The sequence below is a fragment of the Anopheles stephensi genome, chromosome 3 (assembly GCF_013141755.1).
Source record: "Anopheles stephensi strain Indian chromosome 3, UCI_ANSTEP_V1.0, whole genome shotgun sequence".
Lineage (NCBI taxonomy): Eukaryota > Metazoa > Arthropoda > Insecta > Diptera > Culicidae > Anopheles > Anopheles stephensi.
In genome coordinates, this window is record NC_050203.1 from 40429716 (window position 1) to 40449649 (window position 19934).

At 41.1% G+C, this 19934-nt stretch overlaps 1 protein-coding gene across 5 annotated transcripts in view; it reads left to right on the top strand.

Moving 5' to 3' along the window:
* LOC118511996 (potassium voltage-gated channel subfamily H member 8) overlaps positions 1–19934 on the top strand; it is a 58566-nt gene that overhangs the window by 24749 nt on the left and 13883 nt on the right. For 2 of the 5 annotated variants that reach the window (XM_036055735.1, XM_036055736.1), the window contains 8 exons: positions 633–770; positions 4840–5027; positions 6225–6453; positions 6958–7121; positions 9712–9916; positions 12913–13092; positions 17025–17143; positions 17398–17478. In XM_036055735.1, coding sequence (XP_035911628.1) covers positions 633–770; positions 4840–5027; positions 6225–6453; positions 6958–7121; positions 9712–9916; positions 12913–13092; positions 17025–17143; positions 17398–17478 — 1304 coding nt within the window. The other 3 variants (XM_036055737.1, XM_036055738.1, XM_036055739.1) reach the window with 3 other exon arrangements.

Below are 19934 nucleotides of genomic sequence, written 5' to 3' on the forward strand. Positions count from 1 at the left end.
TTTGAACCTTTCCCTGCTCACTTGTCGGCAAAAAGTTTTCCCTTCCAAAGGACGCAGTAGGCCGCTGGAATGAACGATCCACCTTCCGATCTGTTGCGAGCTCACATTACGCGTGGTGTTTCGTGATAAAAAGGAGCAGTAACCGTAGCAGCATCGGGTTGGTGGGATAAGACATAAGCTACCCGCAGCTGGCTGGGGAGTCTGAGAATGATTTATGGGGAGACAGACACCGGGACATCAAAACTTACGCTAATGAAATCCTCTCCAAAATCGTCATCCCTGGAAAGTGTTTTGCGCTTAAAATTTCCACCAAAAACAAAGTACCAAAAGGACGCAACAGAAAGGGCAATAGCGGTGGAAACCCACACGGCATTAGGCATTTGATTGTTCGGAAAAAAGGTGCCCAGGAATGGTCGTTTCGTTCCAAAATGGGCGACAGATAGAGAAGGAAAGGATTTTTTTTTTGGGATTGCTGCCGTCAGACTCCATTCCGAAAGTCCCGTCGAAAGTTTCTTCTCTGTCGAAACTTTACTCGTAATCGTTTTAATGAGTTATTATGCTTGTGTTGCTTAACTTTTCATGTCTTTCCATCAACTTTTCATCCTGTCTCTTGTGTCCGCTACAATCGATAGGTACTCCGTTCTGGTGCTTGCTGGATATTGTGCCAATCAAAAATGAGAAGCGCGAGGTGGTGCTGTTCCTCGCATCGCACAAGGATGTCACGACGGCCAAAATGTCGGAGATGTCGATGTCGGACGAATGTGATAGCGGTAAGTAAGCTGGCCTCTTCCTTCTGTTGCTGTCGGCTCTTTGCTTTCAACTTCGACCGTTCGAGTCGCTTCAGTATGTGTTTCCACTTTTTATGCAATTTGTAACCTTCGATTCTGTTCGTTTTCGTGACTGTTTATATACATATCTGCCCGGGTTTTTTCTCTCGATTTCTTGTGCTAATATTCAAAACATCTTTCCTGGCACCGCCCTCCTGTTCACGGGGGGGGGGGAAACACCGTGTTGAGGCGTGAGCGTGTTTGTTGTAATGAGAAGGTATTGCAGCGGGTTGATATCGTGTGTGTTTGTTTTACCTAGGTCGAATAGTCAAGCATAGTCAGTTTATACCTTTTGTTTTCCTACACAGGCGTAAAGAAGAAACAAACAAACCACAAAATATTAGGTGTAGTCTCTTCTTCGCAATAGTTATTTTATGAACCTTACACGCAAAGTACACTAGAACATTACACTTAATTGTGAAAGTATATATTACTTCCAAAACGTAAAAAACTTTTATTTTCACGAAGAATTTTTAACAATTCTTGTATTATTTCTGTAGTACAATATTGTTTAAATTTCGTTCTAAACAGAAACCTCTAAACGTTACAGTCTCTTCAAATTATCTTTTGTCTTAACTGACAATGTTATATCTTTGAAAAAATGTAATAGTAATTATACAATTCATTACATATTTAAACCAAGTACATTTATTCATTCGATTCTTTGTTTTGATGTTTTAAATGTAGAGCTGTTACAACAACTACTACTAAAAAAGAGTTCATGTTAAGCTAATCAAATTCAGTTCAATGAATCTACAGTGATGGACAAAACAATAAGCCAACCCTAACATTTGTTTTTGATATTACTTTTTGCGATACTTATGTTGTGTAAAATGTTCCAAAAATATGGAGCATATCTTAATTTTCTTTTGCAATATATTGTTTGTCCAGAAATTACAAATGCTTTATTCTTCATTTAGATTAATTGCATTACATTGCATTGTGTTCCAAATATGACGAAAAAATCATTTGAACGCTGAACACACAGCTTGAAGGGATCACGGGCCACTCTTTAAGGTCTCGTTCGGTCAATTCATAGCAGAGAATTAAATGGTCGTAAATAACCACTGGAAAAAAACCCCTTAAAATAAGTAACTGTCCTTATTGTTTTGTTCTTCCCTGTAAATAGTCACATAACAAGAAACATCAACAATGCAACGCTGAAATTTTTGCGTCTACAGATAAACCACAAATTGTTTATATTTTTTTCTATTCTTCTACATCAACATGAAACAACTTTAATTACTACCGTTGATTTAACTAAAGTCCGTTGAATGCGCAAAAGATAACAAAGTATGTTTAAAACTGACAGCTATTAAAAAAGTACACGAAAGGTATAGAAACACAAATACACAACACATACACAAATACAAAAAAAACGTCGTTTCAGCTCTCATACGAACCAAAAAGCAAAACAAATGAAGATGGAGGCGCCTAGTACTTGGTAAACATTGATAGAACCCACGTTTGCAAACATTCACGACTTTGCTCTTAAACGAATGATAGTATGGTTTTCAACAAATCATTTACCTTGAGGCACGTTTCGACATGGCGTAAAGCTAAACATAGTTGGCTATGCCAAGCTAAACAACGTTTAGTTGGTTAGATACTATATAAGTATAAGTAAGACAATATAAAGTTCATGTGAATAAAATTTGAAATGTAAGACCATCTAAATAATAAATTTAAAGCTCGGTTTAAATGTTGAGTTTTGAACTATGAATAATAATTTTAAAAAATTAGCAAAACGAAAATTAAACGTAAAATTATATTAACTTTAGATGTTTACAAACTGCTCATCGTTTGTGACATTTAATTCTCACAACTTTATGAAACGTAAAACTAGCCATAACAATATAATTGGTTAAATTGACTTTCACCGAATCGACTTTCTGTGAATCGAATGCTAACTATGGTGATGTACCCCAAAACAGATTGTTGGATAAATTCTAGAAAACTTATTTGAAGGCTCGTTCGTACGGGTTTGTTGAAGCTTTTTTTCATACATTTTCCTATCCCAGGCCCCAGTGGGGGAGAGAAGAAAACCGAAAACGTCCCCAGGACTGATAGGTAACGTGATTTGTAGCGGACACACACACACACACACACAGACAGTGCATTCTGTTTAATTTTCTCTCAGTAATTACTCACCAGCATCAAGTTTCCGGTTTCCCAATTTCATCCCATCCCACCAATCCTCCCTTTGCACTCACCGGCGGGAACGCTGGTGGACGATGGTGATGATTTCGTTCGGGTTTGGTTCAAACGACGCTCATTTATTCCCCGTCACCGTAGCCGGACACGTCACGAGCGGGACCCGTTTCCAGCGTGTTTTCGGGCGATGCCAGCTCGGAATTGCCAGAATGGCCGAGAATGCACGTGGAAATGAAATGGAAAATTTGCATTTACATGGGACCGCGTATGAATGATCTCGGGCTGATAGCAGCAAACGCAGCAGTCATAACTAATATGCGCAATATTCAAATGCGAGCAGTAACTTTTCGAAACTGCAGAACCGAGATTGGATTATGGGCTTTTGGGAGAGACCTAGCCCCCGAGTCGATGATGGTTGTGAGCGGTAAAACAAGCGTCACCCAAAGCAATTGGAAGGTGACCGACAAACCAAAAAAAAATGGGGTCTACAAAATTGAATCGAATTAAAACATCAACCAAACGAAACGAAATGTATTTATTACGATTACGGTTGGACGCAGCTTTATTATCAGTTTGATTTTTGCAGGGAGGAAAAACGAACCTTCTTTAGGTTAGAATGTAGTTCGAACTCATCATAACAAACCAACCAAAGGCAAAGGATGTTTCGTTTAATTAGTTACTGCTAAATAATTGTTTAGGATTAGGATCGGGATTAGCAACAACACTACCGGATCGCCGGATTCCAACCGACTCGAATGTATAATTTCGTATTACTTTCACAATCCTTCGAGGAACGGGGGAAATTGCTTCAATTGCTTCACCGTACGATGGGACCGAGGCAAACAGATATTGAAGGTTTATAGATTAACGTTCTCGGAAGGCCGAAACGTCGACTAGGCCGGGAAAGGCGAGCGTTCCATTTTCGGACAAGATGATGCAGTTAAAGTAACAAAAAAGAGCAAAACAAAAAACAATCAAGCAACAAACAGTAACATAAATCAATTAGTTTCCTGTGCTACTTCATGATGGTGTAGTTTTGAAGTAGCGCATCATTCTGTTCTTACTGATTACTGCATGAATGTTTCCCAAAGTTAAACCAATCTTACTTCTCATTGTGCTGGTTTATTATGTGTAACGAAAACCAAAAAAAACTCACACACACACAAACACATTTCAACTTTTCCATTACTGTAGTTAGGCTGTTTGAAAGTCGTGTTTGAATCATGTGTTCGCTATCATCGTACGTTGAATGTAGTGTATTGTTCACCAGTAAAGTATGTAGAACCAAGACTACATCAGATCATACGCAATTGGAACGTTTTTGCTCAACTCAAAACAATCGTGTAGAGCATCGGACCCAAACAAGGAAACCCCTTATTCGTGTGCGTTGACAGTATTTAAAGATTAATCTTTTCATTTTGTCCGCTTTGCCGCGAAACACGCACACACCGAAAAAACAATAAGCCATCCGGCACCAAATTGAATCATTCGCGTGGATTACATCGATGTGTTTTAATCGCTGTCTCACTTTCACTCGCTCGCTCTCTCAATCTCTCTCGCTCTCTCTCTCTCTCTCTCTGTTTTCTACTCTGTGTTTACTCACTAAAGATCTGCAGAATTTTTTTTATTGTTTTTCGGTTTTCCACTACAATACATCCCTCTATCAAATCGGTTTGGTGTGTTGTTGTTTTCTTTCATTTAACAGTTGTGCTTGCTGCTGGCCCCCCCTTTGCTTTTCTTTTCTCATTTTTTGTTTTGTTCCACCATTTTGGTTTTTCGCTCTCACTATTGAATGTTTTCAGTGTGTGTTTTTTAATCAATTCAATTCTCTCGACATTTACACCGATGGAAATTTTAGCTGCTTTGTTGGGAGCACGATTTCGATCAGCTGAAACCTCTTTGCTTGCAGACGATGGGGCGGAGGATGATAGTTTGGAAATACCGCCGGGCGTCAATATGGGCCGTCGGCGTTCCCGTGCCGTACTCTATCAACTGTCCGGGCACTATAAGCCGGAAAAGATGAAAACCAAAATTAAACTTAATAGCGTAAGTAATGTAGTGTAGTGAATGTAGTGGACAGATCAAGGGCAGGGTTCTCTTTTATTACAACCGATAATAGATATTTTGGGTTTTTTTTTAATATCAAATTGTGCGATTGAATTTCTGTGATAAAAAAAATAAATATCAATAAAATATTGCAATATCATGACGTTTAATAAATAAAAATACACCGTTACGCTATATTACAACAGATTTATTACACTGTGCGGCGTGTGGTATTTTTCAAAGCACCAAATATTTCTCAAGCCAGATAAATACCCAAGCATGTTAAACTCATTCCTGTTCTCGGATCGTTTTTCCTATTCAATCTATTACAGTTTCAAATTAGTCGATGGTTCAATTGAGAACAAAAAAAAATTAGAAATTTTTAGATGTCCCCGCATGTTTGCATGCCTCGGACCCGCTCAACTTAAGCTTGATTTTTATGAGAATTTTAACTCTGTAAGTGAAATTAGTGGGAAGTAAATTTATAGTAAATCAACTTTCAATAAAAATTAGACAAATAGATTACGATAAGAAGATTAGAATGCAGTAAGCACGTTTGCGATATAGTTTTGGTGGCAAATATTTGTCAAATAGAATGCATAATGTCGTTGTAGTCCTCAATAATTTTAAACTTTAAAATCATGTACATATTCTACGCGAACTTCGTTAACAGTAGCAACTTTCCAAAAAATAGTTAACAAAAACTAACACGATTAGAGTCAAGAGACAGCTGTGTTAATGCGAATGTGTACATTAATATGGTCGCCATTGCCTAGGTGACATGTGGATACCCTTCACTCCTTAGCACTGGTTGTTTCCGTTTTAATTTAATCTAATTTTTCTGTAACATGAATAATAATTGACAGCTGGCGGCTAACATTAACAATGTTTTTCATGGGGCGATTGAACATTAGAACGCTCACTGTATTCGTCTGGTTTAAGAATCTTTGAAGATTGTTAGCTAAAGGCTCTGTTTGAACTAATTCTTTATATTAAACGTCACGATGTTGAAAAAAAAACGACACAAAATGAAATTAATATCCACTGAAGCACAAAAACTCATTGGATGTAAAATATTATAACAAAGCAGACATTTTAAAAATGCTCCCCCAAAAACCCTGCAAAAGCCGGTACCTTGGTGCGATGTTCATTCCGTTTCCATTTGTTTGTCCTGTTCCACCGTTTTTTCTCTTGCAGAATCTATTGCACTCGAGTGAGGCACCGCTACCTGAGTACAAGACGCAAGCCTTAAAGAAATCGCGTTTCATTCTATCACACTACGGCATGTTTAAGGGCTGCTGGGACTGGATGATCCTGGTCGCCACGTTCTACGTCGCCATCGCTGTGCCGTACAATGCGGCGTTCGTTAAAACTGATCGCTTAACCATGGTGTCGGATGTTGTTGTCGAGGCTTTATTTATTGTTGGTAAATATTAATCTATCCCCCATGCTCCCCTCTTCCTCATCCAACCCCCCCTCCCCTCCCAGTCACCACCGAACCGTATCACTTTGTAGCCAATGAGCAAAACCGAGCAGCCGTAACCGAGAAACGGTAATGGCAAACAGTAAACTTTATCTCCCGCCCAGGCAGCCCTTTGCGGCCGTAATGTTAACCGGCGTTTTCGGTGTTTTTGCTTATTGAGGATATATAACTAATTGCATCATTTTACTGAATCATTGCTCCGACCGGGGATTCTGGCCACTGTTCGCTACCCGTGCCTACTATCGCTCCCGGGCCCATCTTCTGTGCTTTTGGTGGGAAGCAACACGTTCACCGACCGTCTTTTCCCACTCTCTGGTGTCTGGGGTCCCACACTGGGCCGGAATATTAACTTTCTCCCTGAATCCCTCCCCTTTTCCCTTCCCCATTCGACATCAATTCGTTTCAATTTACTCACACACACACTGTACATCTCGTTACCGGGCACAGATATTTTAGTAAACTTCCGCACGACGTACGTTTCGCGCAAGGGCGAGGTTGTATCGGATTCCAAAAGCATCGCCCTGAACTATCTTCGAAGCTGGTTCATCGTGGATCTGCTGGCCGCCCTGCCCTTCGATCACCTTTACGCAAGCAATGTCATTAGTGGTGAGGTAAGTTAATTTCGCACGCCCCTTAAGCGTCCGGGACCGCTAGCGCTGACTGTTGCCGCTTTACGGGCGGATGATGGCGTACGCATTTCGTATTTTCTCTGCACGATCTCGAAACCCCCGGCCACACCTCGCCACAAGCGCTGGGAGAGATGCAAATTTTGTGTCGAACTCACCCAGGTTTTCTGTACTACGAACAACTCTGGACAAATAAAACTTTGCCACACTTTTACGACACAAAAGCGGGTGGGTCTAAAAATGGGGGACGCCATCAAACACAGCACAAACTATCGTTCATTTTGGTCATGAAATTCGGAGTGACATCAAACGTCGGAGTGTTTGAGAATTGGGAAGAGTAATTCAGACAGGCAAAGTGGCAAAGTGCTCAGTAAAGCAGTTTTATTTCTTCACATTTTATAGCTCATGTTACGAGCTGTCTTTCTATCGCGAATCACAAACAGCTCGTAAATTTTATTTCGAATAATCTTTCCAGCAGTAGGACATATTTTTATAACAACCACTGTGAGACAATGTAACAGATAAAAAATTATTTATTTATTTATTAATTATTACGGACTGATGCCGTATTGTCACCACCGCATGTGGTGACTGTGAATTATATTCACGAAAAAAACAATTAACAAAATTAACTAGGCATTTCCTCCTAGTTATTTGCCATATCCCGGGCATGCTCGGTTAACAGATAAAAAATGATTATCAAATTTTTTTTAAACTATTACAAAATATTTTTTTTCCAATCAATATACAATTTCAAATAATGTTTTAAATCAAAAGTGGCGAGTACAGCTTCCATTCAACAACTTTCTGTCGGCTATACGAAGTTATATGGTGCTTTTTTGTTAAGAAATGACTGCTTGCGGTATCCTCGTCTGCCACTCCATTATCTTGGCCATTTTGTCTTCGGCATCAACACTCCTTCCACACCTTCTCTGATCATGTAAAATGCCTAAAAGGGCTAGTTCACTGTTGTTATCGTCATGGCAATTCCAGTGCTCCGCAAACCTGGCCAGTGTTATTCGTTGCTCGCTGGTGAGATCACCATACAGCTAGTAGACAAACAGCTCGTCATTTAGTCGGCTTCCTTATTGACTGCCAGCCGATCATTCTATAGTCTGAAGACATACTATCTCCACTCAAAACCACGAACCGCTAGTAGCATTGTATACAACTTTTATATTCCCAGTATTCACATAGATCTCTGAGACATAGACTCTAAGTCCTTCTAAGTCGCATTCGACAGAAAAATGCTCAGAGCCCAAGAGGAAGATTTTTAGCCCAGTATGTGTGGTACGCAGGGCTAACTACTTTGCTACGGGTTAAATGAAGTCACAGAAAGCCAAAAATGGCAGGCCGAGACCTCTGGAGGTTGTAGTGCCAAGGAAGAAGAAGAAGACGTGTGGTAGAACAATGAAGGAGTCATTACAATGAAGAGCTCGTCGAGCTGCGGTAAGGGCAGCTCGGTGGTAGATGCTACGGCGGCGCCTGTCTTTATACGACCACAACGAGGTTCAAATCTCATCTGGGCAGTTCCCCTGTAGTGATGACTTGACTATCCAATTAAGCGGTATCAATAAATCCAGTAAGCCAGAAATGGCAGGTGTGACTTAAAAAGGTCGTTAGTCCAAGAAAAAAGAAGAAGGCTTCGGTTAGTCATGTCATGAGAATGTCACCAGAAGACCTATGCCGTAAAGTTATTTTTGGCCGTCCACACACACAGAGAAGGTCTAAACTGAGCTGGAGTGATGGCGTTGATGCGTCCGCCATAACAGTCGGGATAATGGATTGACAGACGACGGCGCTGGATCGTGAGCGCTATCGAGGGTTGTTGTAGCAGGCCAAGACAGGGTAGCAGTCATAGTGTCTGATAAGGAAGTAAGTAGGTCTGCTCGATCCTTTGGTTGGCTTCTGCTAATTAAGAGAGCATCAAACCAATTGTATCTATGGCATTAGCGTATGCAAGTATCTGTTATAGATGAACAAGAATCCCAAAGAGAGCATCAAAATCGATTTTTTTATTGATGGAATTGTATCCTCAGATCTCCAATCTCGTAAAGACGGCACTCAAACCTGAGCTATACGCTTTTATTAAATTAGGTGGTCTTATTGTATCCGACACTTACGATTACTTCATTTTACAAAAATTAGACAGTCATATGCCTAGAGATATTTAAACAAATGCAGTTGTAGGTATTTAGGCAGGTTGGTCTAATCATAGAACAAATGTCGTGCTCATTCTCCCATGAGAATTAGATGAAAGTTTGTCGAATGGAAGCTGTCCCTTGCGCTAAAATGTTGAAAAACATTAAAAAAATAAAAGAAGAATATTATGATGCAATCCCCCGACACGCTAAAATAGTTTTCCTTTTAGTTTTTCCACCACAACGCATCGTTCATCTACGTTCATCTCGCCAATGCCTTCAACCTGTTTGTTATGCTACAATTATTCCGCTAGCACTAGGAACCGCTACGAACGGCCGAGTAGCGCATATTACCAGACAATGTATTTCGTACCGTTTTAGGCGAAGTAAAATGATCCGTCTCATTTCTCTTTCCCGTTCTACTCCCTGCACAGGAATCTCACATACACTTAGTCAAATTAACACGTTTATTGCGGCTGGCACGATTGCTTCAAAAGATGGATAGATACTCGCAGTACACGGCTATGATTTTAACCCTGTTGATGCTATGCTTCTCTTTAGTTGCACATTGGCTGGCTTGCGTTTGGTTTGTGATTGCAGAGAAAGAAAGACTCATAAACGATGCGGACTGGGACATCGGTAAGTGTAGTGAACAGCACCCTCGTGCACACATGTACCTCTTTCTCTGTGTGTGTGTCTCTCTCTCTCTCTCTCTCTGTCTCTTTCCCTGTCTGTCTGTCTCTCGATCGACAAACGGCCGACCAGTAGCGTCGGGGTGCCTTTTTTCATCCACCCAGTGTCAGTACATCCCCAACCCATTAGCCGTAGTCGGATACCCAAGCCCAAGTACAGCTGTCCAACTGCGCGTTACATTTTCGCGTAACGGCGTAACGATGTAGCGTAGATCCTTGAGCTCTGAGTGCTCGATAATTAGGCCAGCGAAGGAGTTGCATTTCAGCGCTGTTGAGCGATTAAAAATGGATTTCAGACGGAGTTAACTACCACACAAAACAATAGCTTTTATCTTCCGGCGAAAGTACTGCACAAAATCATTCGCAGCGAGCCGGATCGAAAGTTTGCCCGCGCACGGTACGATACGCTTACGATTTTGGGTAGTTTAGAGTTGTGAGAAATTTCCAACTATGCTTTTAGAAGACACACACACACACACCTAAAACACATTCCGTACTGTTGCGGAAAGTTTTGCGCGTAAGTAAAGTAGCACATTTCGCTCACATATTTTATTCCGTGCAATCGCGGCACACGACTCGCAGTTCAGGCGATACATTTTAGAACTTGCTCACATATTTTAATTGGCTTAGCAGTAAAATTAGAAGTAAATACTGCGAGAGGCGACACTATTGTGAGATATTCACGCTTTAGACAAAACCTGCCCATCAACAGCAGTAGCTCGTGTAGGATTGAAGTAATTTGACTCTATGCATGCGTACACACTGATAGCACTTCCTACAGCCTATCCTATAAATTTAGTCTCAAATGTATACTGATTTAAATGTTTTAATTCGAATCAGTCGATTTTATTCGAAATTCAATTTTATTCTATTCAATTTTATTCGAATTTATAAAAAAAAATCATGTAAATTTGTTTTCCTGTATCTTTTTTTTTTTAAATAATCGTTGCCAAACATCTACTTGGTTGTAGGTGCGATTTACGCTCGGATTTTTTAATATTTTTTGTTTTATTTATAAGCAACTCATTTTCACTCCAAGCACTTTCCTAAGCTGTTAAATTTGGATTTTTTTGTGGATTCTTCGTCGGTAGATCGGAAAGAGCTTGAGTAAATCAGTCTTGCTCCTATCAAAATAGCACTACAGAACTATGACGAAGAAAAGTGCTTTGTATCGACGATTCTTAAACCTCCGATGCACGAAGTGTAAACTGTAGCGCGAACTCACAATTTGACCAAAAGCATCTATTAAAAAGTTTACGCTGGATTTTTGGAAATAAAAAATTAAAAATTTACATTCTCATATCAAGTTGTAACTGTTCAAGCTTGATGTGCTGCAGTGGAAATGAATTGCTAAATTGTTTGAAAATCTATCCGTCAATAGTTTACGCGACACGTTTGTTGGTGCCTTCCGAGCTAAAAGCTTTTGGACGTCGAAAACACATTACGAAATTAAGTGAGTTTACGCTTCGTGTACTTGGGGGTTTATGCTTTAATGTAATAAATCAGTAGTTAAAGTCAGTATAATTTATGGAGTCATTCTATCAAATCAAAATGTCAAACTAACCACCCAAAGAACTCAACAGAAATCCACCAAAAAATATGTTTTTAATAGCAATTCTCTTCTGGATTTCATAGCCTTTCGTTATCGTTAGGAAAAACTTAAAGCTATTTCAGCAAAATTTAAAGCGATAAATACACTTTGAAAAGCCCCCAAGTTTATGATATGTCTCATTCGGCGGGTCAAGTTCAAGTTCGACAATTCTTAGTGCCAATAATTGTGAGTCATTATGATGCAATTTAATATAATAAATTTTAAGTTTTTCACTTATTTTAAATTTTATGATCCTTAGAGTCTACGCCCAATTTAATTTAGAAAAAAAACTTGCTTGCTAATAGCCATTATAAGATTTTTAACTAATCGAACCATCGAATTGGACCAATCCAATGAAAAGTTTGTAGTAAATGTAGCTTCTACTGCAGGATACTAGTAAAGAGAAAAGCTCATGAGTATGATTATTAACTACGGCACAGAATTCATTTTTAAAATTTAGAACAAGGCTCCAGGAAGTAATGTCAGCGTACATGAACATTCTTCTTTAAACTCTTATGCACCGATTGTTAACAGTATACACACAAACATACATTCTTCACATGTTATCAATTGCTCTCAGCGTTAAAAAAAAAACAGAAGGTAAAAGAGTAGCTATTGTCCCGCTTCCGAAGTGTATCTTTCCCTACTTTTGGCAACTATTCCAGTAGAGTGCTTTTCTACCTTACGGCGGTAGCGAAAGTGTGCGAAGACCGCGAAACAACAAATAAAGTACGCGTACGCGAGAGCTCGCTTAGTAAGATAAGCAAAGATTACTCCAGACTCCAGCCGAAGACACCGGGCGAGAGTCTCAGAGCGACGGAGAAACCTTAGAAGAGTAGAAAATTCACGTAGCAGGAGAAACGCCTCCCAAAACGCAACAGGAACAAGAAACTTTTTCTTGTTTGTTTTTTTGTTGTTGTTTCTCTCAATCTTCTTCGAAATGCAAAACCCTCACACGGCTCCATTGTCTCGAGAAGATTGGGGGGGGAGACGAGCGAGACACATTAGACGAGCGCAAGGAAAGGAAAGGTCGGCCCCCGAATGTTAAGCGTTTACCTGGGCGATTCTCGTAAAAGTTTGCTCGTGGTGTAGTGCTTGTAAAAGTTTCACCCCTGACAACCTAGGCCCACTTCTGCCCTGCCGACCGGCCGTTCTGGTAGGATGGCCGCAGGTGAAAAATCACCCCGAGAGCCTGATGCGCCCTGACGGCCGACAGTTCATCAACCACAAAATTCGTTATGGAATGGTTTCAAGTTTTATCCTTCTTTCACCCCTTCTCGCGGCTCCCGACCACACGTTACCGCCCACCCCACACCACGATGACGATGATGATGATGATGGGCGTCCCGCAGGCTGGATCCACACACTGGCAGAGCGTCTTAAAATTCCCGTATCTAACGTGACACACGGCGAGGCATACATAACGGCGTTATATTTCACCTTCACCAGCCTTACGTCCGTGGGCTTCGGCAACGTTTCGGCGACTACACTGAGTGAGAAAATTTTCAGCATCATCATGATGCTGATCGGAGGTAAGTCAGTGGGTAGGGTGGATGGAGTGGTTGGGGTCAATCGGGTGGAAAGGGGTGGATCACGAACGGCCCCGGTGCGTTGCGGTGTTGATTGGATCGTCCTGTTTGCACCTTTGGCACGAGGGATACATCCTTAAGGCACGTTGGATCGTCGTTCGCTTGGTTTAAGGAAAACCCCAAGAGAGCGAGCGAGATGGCGAGCGAAAAACACTGTGCAAACCGCGGTGGGCTGGGAATTGGTCCTTTTTCCGCCAGATGTTTTCGATAACACACCACGTCGGTTTTGTGGAAACAATCTGCATCTGAACCGGCCGGGCGAGTTATGCTGTAGTTTGGAAGGCAGAAACGCAACACGGCCAACGTTCTACGCTCGAAGCATCCATACAAAATGGTACATGTTAATTGAAATCCAGCCCATAAGTTCTGGACGAGCGATTCCGGGACCAATTGCGGTGAAAATCATTCTCAACCACCGCAGCTGTTGAAACCCTAGCGAGGAGGCACTATGAGCAACAGCAGTGAGTTACGTAGTGAGTTTTTACTGGTTTACATCTTTTCTGGAAAGGAAAAACGAGTTGTTAAAGAGCTATCTCACTTTGCACAATGTAGTAGTAGAGGTAGCGTTAGTTGAGTCGTTTCAAATGTCTAATAATTTCTAAATAAGACACGGTGTAACTAAGATCGGTCAACAAGGACAAATGAAAGTGGAACAATGAATGGAGAACATTAGAAAGACGCAGATAGATGAGAAAAGGCTTCGATGCGCCATAACGTGTACGTTGAGTGAGGATGAAAAGAAAAGTACGGTGACGCTAGATTCTGGTAGATATACAGGATAGAAGAGCCGGACTATTAATTTCCCGCAGAAGTAGTACAACAGCGAACCTCCAGTGACACCAAACTCAAAATTGCTAAGATGGAGATGACGATCTTTCGCTACCAAGAAACCGTCTAATGGCCGGCCTTCTTGATGAAATATCGCTGAATGTGTGTGCTACTAGTAGAACACCTAATGATTGTAGCTTATTCCGAGACTTTGAGATAAAAAGGAGCTCTAACTTTCAGCATTAGACCTCGAATCATACCCATGGTTCTGTTTGCTTTCGATTACAATATTTTCTAACATGGTCTGTAAAAGCTTCTCAGCGTCTGATCAAGGTTTACCCGAAGTCGCTGATAGAAGACAATTAAGTTTTCTAGAATCCACCATACAATTGAAGGACAAGCCTTGGACGGAACGAGTAAAAGACACTGCAGAAGAGATTTATCTTTACACACAAAAAAACAAGTCATTTGCAGAGCCTGGTGTTCTGCCAAAACAGTTTAACACTGGGACATAAGACTGACTATCCAGCAGCAGGAAATAATGTCTAGAAATTAAGAAATAACAGGGTAAATCCTCTAGATGTTGTAGCGCGATAAGAGAAGCGCCTATGGAAGACGACGTATTCTTCCAAGGTTTCTTGTTATGAAATCTGTAGAACGTATCGTCAGAAAAAGGTGGACTAAGTTCTGGCGGTGGTGCATGTGGTAGCGGCAACTGTCTACACTTGATAAAATCGGGTATCAAAGCCTATCTGGAACGCTTCCTCATCGCAGGGAAGGACTATCCGTCGACGTGGTATAAATAAAGGATATCCTGAAGTTTTTTTTTACGTTTTCCTATGGATTTTTGACAGTGCCCCAAATGTTTCGGTTACGTTCCTAGTGTTTTTACGGCTTTTATTATTTTATATATTGTATTGCTTCAAACAGTTGCTTATGCAATTTCAAAAAAAAAACAATAGTGTCTTCATAAGTCTTTCTTTTAGAAAAAAAGTTTTCAACATGTTGATGTCTCATAACAATAGCACATGATTCCTAAAACTTCGTTCAAAGTCATTTTACAAGCCGAAATTTCTACCTAATGTGCTTGAGTTTTTGTTTTATGGTAAAACACTGTCTTTTCCGAAAATATTTGGAACAAAAATTAAACATGTTTTGGAAACGGTATAAAATTTGAGGAACGTAAACAATAATTGCAGGGAAACCGTGAACAAATGCCTCGATAGCCTGAAAGTCCAGTAAGTAATTAAATGGCAGGCATATACTTGAAGATCGTGAGACTTAAAAGACGAACAATGGATAATTAATGCATCGATGACTCAATAATAGTTGCAAAGTTTTGTTTACAAATCCGTTCATATTGTCCAGGGTAATTTTCAACGGGTTCAACCGTTGAAATGGTTCTATCCTTGTCTGGTTTGAATCTAGAATTTGAACGGATGTTCAAATCCGTTCAAATTCTAGATTCAAACCTGACAAGGATAGAACCACCATAAATGATTTCTCCATTTCGCCTTAAATTTTACAGAATGAACAGGGACTAACAATACTGAGGATCCCAAGAACAATTTTTTCAATTGCAGTTTCTAGACTTTTTCGATCGCTACGACACAGGGTAACGGAATGAAAACTTGTCAAAAAGACCGATTTTTCGAAGCATTCCGTACAATTAAATTCTGATTTCTCTTTTGCAAGACGAAGATAAAAACCTAGATACGTTTTTTCTCCGTACATTTAATAACTTCAGCGGAGTTATAAGACCGTGATCAAATTTCATAACAATCCTTTAGATTATTGGCACACACACACAAAAAAGAAGATAGGTTCATGTATTGTCCAAACCCTCGTTTACTTTCTAATAATCTACCAATAATTTGAAATAAATGAATGGACGGCATAAATAAAAGGGCAAACCCCTTTTGTGAGCTGAGAATCTTTAATCTTTCCTTTGGTGGCCTGTTGGTAGCCCGCTCGTGATTAATTTTATCGTACCTTGCCCAAGATTTAGCCATCAAGGCCCTCTAGGCTGGAAGAAAAGAAAGAAGAAGAAACATCTTTCCCAAACGTCCAATTGGTGCCGATGGTGTGCCATTGTGTGGTTTTGGGGCGACCAATTTCAATGCAAGCGAGCAATCGGGTCGCTCTCCTGACCGGAATAACAATAGGTGCAAATGACAGAGTCTTAGAAACACGCTTGGAATAACACTGTGTAGAAAATGGGTCAATAATATCAAAGAAAATGCGTGAAAATGAGCAAAAACCCGAGAGAGAGAAAAAATGGATGGACACATCTCCTCCTTCCACAGGGAACTTTGGTTTTTGTGGTTTTGCTTCCCCGAAATTGCTTGGCCGTGTTATAATTTGTTTTCTTTTCTTGCTGTTCCTTCACTGATGATGCTCTGTGCAATAGGCGGCAGGCGAAAGAAAACAAAACACCGAGGAACAGTCAACAACGCTGGCGCTCGAGAAAACGAGACACTTTTCTAAAACGTGACCCACAGACAACGCATACGCATACAGCACGAGAGATGGTGGGCTGAGCATGGGTGTTTAATGTTTTGTCAGACGAGACGACCCACGAGAAGCGATCGTGAAACGGAAAAACCAAATCAAATCTCCTTCAAACCGCACGATTGAATTCGCGATATCGACTGTCCTAATGAGGTTTTGCGGTGGGCAAACAGTGGGAAGCAGCGAACGGAATCCAAATAATTCCTCGTTTCCTGTTGCTTTCTCGGCCGGAAAAGTGGAGTTGCTCCGGTTTCCCAGCGACTACGCAGAGGTCCGCCCAACCGAGTGTCTTTGTCAATCGCGGCGCTGGCTGTGATAAGGCCAACGTTGGCTTTGCGTATAGTTATAAACATGTACCGACCGTCACCCGCAGAAACCTCCCGTATTTTCCCCGTAGCCAGTTGATGGCACTTGCTTCCAGGGCGTTCCAGGACGAGATCCTTCTGCTACTCAAATCACCCTCATCGATCCACGCGCACGCGGGAGCTTTTTTTGGGGAAAAAGGACTGTGGTGTTACATTCTTCGTATCGCCTTGATTTTTCACTCGATTTCTCTCTGTTTTTTTTCTCTTCACCCCATCACGCACCTTTTCCAGCTCTTATGCACGCCGTAGTGTTCGGAAACGTGACAGCCATAATTCAGCGGATGTATTCACGCCGCTCCCTGTACCAGAGCAAGTGGCGTGACTTGAAGGATTTCATCGCTTTGCATCAGGTGAGTTGCACTTGAGGAGGTTCCAGCCTCCATTTGTCATGGAGGTCGCCCCCGAAGAAGCTGGGCGACCCATTACGGCACAATTCATCACTGCTGCAACGTGATTCGGCATTCCATGTCCTCCCGGGCGCTGCGCGTTTGAGCGCGTTCGAGCGCGTTTTCGGCGACCTTGGGAAGGCGACTGGAATTAAATTTTCTTCCCCTGTTCTTTAGCTCATTTTAAAATACATTTTCTTCGCATTGCTCCTTTCCAGATGCCCAAGGAGCTGAAACAGCGAATGCAGGATTACTTTCAAACAATGTGGTCACTTAATCATGGAATTGATGTGTACGAGGTAAGTCACCGGGCGGGGCTGCGGGGTTTCGCAACACGACATTAAGATCCTTCTGGTTTCTGCCGGAAAACGCTCCACTCCCGCACAAATTACATCCGCTGCATACAACTTAATACATTGAGGGCGACCTCAAGAAACAAGTTGCTGCTGGTCGCTTTCACCAAGGGCGCCCACAATGGGTCGCACGACGCGGGTGATCGGCGATGCTAGAGGATGGACAACTTTTAAATGGAACGCATTCGTCGGTTTTCATTTGTTCTACCGGGTTCTACACAATGAAACAGAAAGTCAACACCGCACTCTTTACCGCTGCGATTTGTGACTCCCAAATCTCTCGACGGTGCACTTCCACCGCGTACGCTGCATCGCGGCTGCACTTTACCAAGGGGGTTGTTGTGTGAGTTTGATGCGATTGTGTAGTTGCTGCTTTAATCAGCACTTCTAGTAGAAAATTTTACCGCTCTCAATGAGTGGCACCGGTTGCCTTTGTCTTCTTGCAGCTACAGCGCAGCAGACCCAGGTATGCTTCTACCATACGATTCTCTATTGTTTGTTTGTGCTGGGTGTTGGAGCTATGAGCAGGTTGATTTTGTGTTCACAAAACCACCGCGAGATGGAAAAAGGAGGTTCGCTATTTTAACAAAGCTTTTGTGCACTGCGGACTACTATTTCTTGAGAGTACTGTCAAATAATTGCATACTGAGAGTTATGTACATGAATTTTAAATAGTAAGGATGAGATGGGATTGAACCGCTCGAATCAAAGCTGAAGAGCTGTTTGAGGTAATGTAGCAGCATCATTAGTTGTCTGAAGCTGAGGTCACCAGGTCCTTCGTTTTTCACGAGGCTTCACCGTCAGATAGACTTTTCTGTCTGAGGTACCTTTGAATCAATAGGTTTTATCTCCAAAAAGACTTCCACATCTAAGGGAACTTGATATTCAAGAGACCAAACGACCTCGAAGTCAAACTGTCTTCTCCTATGAACATTTCCTTTCAAAGAATTTCTTTTTCAAACTTTTTCGAGTAAAAAGAACGATTCTTAAAGAAACCTCTTGTTTGAAAAGGCTGAATCTATGAAGAGATCTAGGGCCAGTCAGGGCTTCAGTCCCTTGTGATCACTCAGCTCGTCCAAGTTTTATCTACCAAAAGAACTATTCTTCCATTGATACAGAAGCGGGCTTAACTTGTTTATGTTTCTTCGCCCTGCAATACGATTCTTCTTTTCGGATGTACGAGAAATATGTGTTGTTTAAAAACCCCAGCAACACAGCGCCCTCCTAATCGAAGGAGTTTACAGCACCAATTTCCATCATAGTCAACAGGGCCCTCCAATAAAACTTGTTCATCTACTAAGAGACCTAGCAGTCGAAAGGACCTCATGTTAAAAAAAACCATTATAGTCAAGGAGACCACTCTTTCAATGCTTTATATATCTAGAGGATTCGCAGTCAAATGTGTCATCTCGTCCATTTTTTTTTTACCAAAATAACTCATCATCCAGTGTGCTTCTATTCTATCAAGATTCCTCCCAGTCAAAGGCGATGATGGACCATGTTTCATTTAATTAAAGAACACGTCGTCGAAATGTGCTTCATTTCACAGGAGTCCTTGTAGTTGATGAACCAAGAAACCTCATAGTGAAAGAGGCCGTCCCGTCCAAGGTTAATCCATCAAGAGTACCTCGTAGTTGAAGAAACTTAATCTACCTAGACGCTCTTAATTGAAGAGGCCTTGTCGATCCAGAGACTTGTACTGCCAAAAAACCTTCACGTTGCTTATCAAAAGACGTTATCGTCGAAGATGCTTCATCGTTCAAAGGGTATTCTCGTGTTTAGGACTCTGCAGTTAGATCCATTTGGCCTTTGTTGGAATCATTCCCATCGTATTGTGTGACGCCTTGCTCGTATGTAAGCTAATGAGCTCACATTTTTACACCAATTATCAGTTTTTCAAAACCTTTGCATTAAGGTTGTGCGAATGTCCAAATGCTCAAGAATAAAAAAAATCTAAATAGACGCATTAATTGACCCTTTAGGCACCTAAAGATAGAGTCGAAGAAGCGATGTTTCTTGAAACAAATTTCTTAGAAAGTAGAAGGAATACTGGTCAGTTCTGATTGAAGTGACATAAAGAGTCATTTAGCCGAGTTTTCCTCTTACACTTTAGCGGAATTCAATGATATATTAAGAAATTTTAACCAACTTTGTGGTTAACGCTTTTTTGCCTCGAGTAATGATTAAAACAGCCATGATCATACCGTTTTAAACATTCTCACCAACAAACAACCGATTTTTAAAATGATGATAAATGTCCCACATAAAACGCACATAATTAATGGCCGATCAAGACCGTGTGCCCACTGCTCACTTTGTTCTCTAATTGATTGTGGAAAGCTTCAGCCTTGTTTGATAAGCGCTACACGCTTCAATAATTCCAATCAAAGCTCACCTCATTC